Source organism: Hipposideros armiger, unplaced genomic scaffold (assembly GCF_001890085.2).
Source record: "Hipposideros armiger isolate ML-2016 unplaced genomic scaffold, ASM189008v1 scaffold_11, whole genome shotgun sequence".
NCBI classification, from domain to species: Eukaryota; Metazoa; Chordata; class Mammalia; order Chiroptera; family Hipposideridae; genus Hipposideros; species Hipposideros armiger.
Window position 1 is genome coordinate 8,947,310 of NW_017731361.1, and position 3,954 is coordinate 8,951,263.

A 3,954-nucleotide genomic window follows, 5' to 3' on the forward strand; every position below is an offset into this window, starting at 1 on the left:
AAATAAATGAATGGAAAGACATCCGTGACATATTATTTTGTGAAAATGGCAGGCTAGAACACAGTACATCTATTATGATCCTATTTTTGTTAAAGAGAAAAACATATGTATAGCCCAACTGGAACAGCGATGTGGGATTGACGGGTTGTTTTTTGTGTTGTTTTTTTGTTTCGTTTTGCATATCTAGGGTTTTTAAATGATCTACGAAGGACATGTACGCTTTGTCGTTCTTTGTATGCTTCTCTCCCTTGTCACCTGGAACTCCGACTTCCTTCCTGCTCTTCTCTAACGCAGAAGACCAAGCATTATACACATCTCTAGAATGCTGAACCAGCCCAACTCCTTGGCCAGATGGCAGAAAGCCAAGCCAAGGCCACTCATTTCCTCAGCCTTCTATCACAAGCAGCCTAAGTGCACTTATCGGAAAGCAAATGCATGGAGCTCCAGTACTGCTGTCTGGACCCACACCAGGGCCTTCTGGGCAGGCCACTGCTGAGAAGTCAGCTGGTTTCCTCCCTTTGGCTGGAGACATGCTTTGGTCTCCCTGAATTGCACCTTTTATGGCCCTGATGCAATTTTCCTGGTGTTCCACACCCAACTGGCTGAACCCCTGCTGGTGCTCCCGTCAAAAGGAAGCAAAAGACAGTGAGGAAATCTACAGCTCAGCTGTGCTGTGTTCTTGGGTGGATGTATAGGGTCCTAAAATAAACAGTGCTCTTGCTGACCAAGTTTGGGCCAGGGGCTGGGAGTGGACCCAATTCATCAGGATTCCTTTGGGACAGGATGGACTGCCCTGGGAGGCTTTCTGTTTCTAGGTTTCTTGGGAATTGCAATAGTTACCAGAAAAAAGAAAACAAAACAAAACACCCCATCCACACAGCTTGCCTCATCTGAAAGATAAACTCATCAAAATACAGCACAGACAACACTGCATGCCTTAGAAGCCCACTGATTTCTCCAGAACAGTAAGTCTCTGTTATCGTTCTCTCTAGGATGCTTCTTAACTCCGTTTGCACCTTCTGCTCTGTTGTTCTCTGCCCCTCCTGCCTCTGACCCAAGTTGGAAGTTCTGAAAAAAACTTTTCTCTCACTATCCCCAAATTTTTCATTCCACGTTCTCCAGTGATGGGCCCAGAGGTGATCATTTCTGATGCCCCATCCACTGCACTCCCAGCTGCTGCTGCTATGGCAAATAAGAGAAGGCAGCTGCTGTCATGGCCATAAGCCTCATGAATCTCTTCTGTGCAGTGATGGGGAGCTGCCCATGTCCTCACTCCAACCTGCTTATCTCAGGTCCCATCAGGCAGGAAGTCTATACAGCGTCTTAAGGGAAGTGTATAAATTATCATCAGAGAGCACAGTGGTTAATGCATTAGTTAAATACTCGCTTCTTGGGACCAGGGGTGTGTGATGTCGGGGGACTTACTGATCATGGTTGTACCACCCGCTAAGGCAGCCTTCGTCCCTTGGAAGAAGTCATCCACTGTGGTCATCCCCTTGTAGGGCATCTGGAAGTGAGTGTGGACATCAATGCCTCCGGGGATCACCATCTTCCCATTGGCCTCGATGGTCTTCACTCCTCCAGGGACAATCAGGTTGTCTCCAATTTGCCTGGCAAGACAGTGACACAACTGGTCATTTGAAAGAGTGACTTTGCAAACAAAAATAGGATTATAAGGATTACAAAGTAGTCTTTGCAGGTGATTCACAAGCTTAGTATTCTAGAAACAAATAAATGTAGATATCCACAAAAAAACATTTTTACAGACACAAAAACAATCCAACATGAGGTTTGGTGGAACCATGTGTCCTGGTTTAATACTGTAACCCCAGCGGTTTGATAGTGTCTGGAATATAGGGTATGAAATAAATTATTTTTGAAAATATAAGTGTTTGTATTATCTCTTTCATTTTGTTCTTTATTTTAGTTAAGGGTGAGGAATAACATTTGGAAAAGCATTAAAAGAGTGTAAAACAATGAGCTGTTAGGAGACTGTAGGAAGTAATAAATTATTTAAAGAACAGGTATGTGAACTTAGCTATCGTCTAAATGGGTTCATGAGTGCTCCTAACAAAAGAGGAATCGGTTGTTTTGCACCTCAGTCTTCACTCCCAATTCCACCCTTCCCTGATAATTTATCTGTAAATCACATCTCAAGACAGATTCAAAAGCAGGAAGTCAAAGAAGCAGATACCCAGCCCCAGCTGCTTTTGTGGGGTCAGCATCTCAACAGAAGCTTCAAATGAAGGAAGATGATTATGACAATCTCCACCAGACACACCTTTGCCCAGGAAGCTTAAGAGCATCCCAGGGAGGAAGAGTGGGGGCCTCTGGTGGGAGGGAAGCCAGTGAATATGCCAAAGGCACACTACACAAGTAACAAACACAACTACTCTTGGCACAATGTCGCCTCATAGCCCATCCCATGTTGCTTGGTTTATATATGATTTCAACCTTTGACTTAAATGGCCAGCAAAACCTGTCCAATGTGGATTCTAGGTAGAACTATGATTCGTAAGCCCTACGTTGTCCTTAAACATGACCACCCTTGGGGATGGATACATGTGCCCCACTGCCAGTGGCATGAATGCCTCCCCTTTTGTTCATAGCCAGCCAACAAAGACACTCTGTTGGGGCAGGAAGAAGTCCGCACTAGCCTGCCAAAATCTTACTTCTGCAACTAAAGTGTTCCTGACATCTCTAAGAGTTCAACCTCACCACATCACCACTGGGTCATTCCAAAGCCACCACAATTCAAAACACACTGTGGAAAATATGCAGCCTCTGATCGTAACCCCATCCTAGTCCAGATACTGGCCAGCTGTGTTCCTGTTTTTCTCCCTCACTGATTTTCCTCTGAGCGAAACTGAGAACCAAGGGCGTGAAGAGTTGCCGGGCCTGTGTGTGTTTGTGCGTGTGTGCATTTCCACCATTTTGCCAACTGGTACAACACCAAGTCTGAAACAGAAATGCCTTCCCCGTTTTTCTCCACCGAACTCACCAAGGTCACACTAATCCTTGAAGGCTCAGCTTCCATTGCCCCTCCAAACTCAAGTGTCTACTGACAGCCAGGCCTAATAGTTACGAGTGTGAATCTGCTCTGGATGAGGGCTGTCAAGATGTACAATCTTGGTTCTGCCAGTTGTGAGCTTTATAACCTTGGCCAAGTTACTTGACCTCACGAGGTCTCAATTCCTTCATCTGTAAAATGTAATACGGGGCCGGACGAGTGGCACGTTGGTTAAGAGCTGATTAGGACGCCAGAGGACCCCAGTTCGGATCCCACATATGAGGGCCAGTGACATTGCCCTCTACAGCTAAGATGCTGAACAAAAGGACAGCAACTTGTCTGTTCCCCTTCCCCCAATTCTCCAATAAAAATCTTAAAAAAAAAAAAATGTAATACAAATGCCTTACCCATAGGGTTGTTGTGTAGATTAAATGTTAATAGGTGTCAGGCCCAAAGAACACTGTTAGGTACGAAAGAATTCAACAAATATCAGCTATTGTACTGCTCCCCACAGCCCTACTCCTATATAACCCTCTCCTTCTTCTAAATCTCATCTATTCTACTAATGCAATACTTGACAGTAACATAATCTGGTAATGTTAGATCTGCCCTTTGCATGTATACAGATTTCTCAGTTCCCCTGAGCGACGACAAGGTCCCTGGTGGAAGAGTACATGATGGTTTGGGTACAACTGGCATCTACCATTGGTGAAAGAGCATGTGTCCCGTGACTTAGACAACTGCCTTGCACTTAGCAGGCTCTCCACAAACAGTCAAAGGAAAACAACTATGTAACAACTGGAGGAAATTACAGACACCCACCGACTTATGATAGGGTTACATCCCAATAAACTCACCGTAAATCGTAAAATATGGTAAGTTGAAAACGCATTCAGTACACCTAACCTCCCAAACATCATAGCTTAGTCTAACCTACCTTAAAT

General features: G+C 44.7%; 1 protein-coding gene across 1 annotated transcript in view; it reads right to left on the minus strand.

Moving 5' to 3' along the window:
- The window catches only part of DPYSL3 (dihydropyrimidinase like 3), a 124,113-nt gene that overhangs the window by 33,883 nt on the left and 86,276 nt on the right, over nucleotides 1-3,954 (minus strand). The window contains exon 3 of the mRNA XM_019661429.1: nucleotides 1,426-1,610. Within this exon, the coding sequence (XP_019516974.1) occupies nucleotides 1,426-1,610 (185 nt within the window). The remainder of the gene's footprint in view (nucleotides 1-1,425; nucleotides 1,611-3,954) is intronic.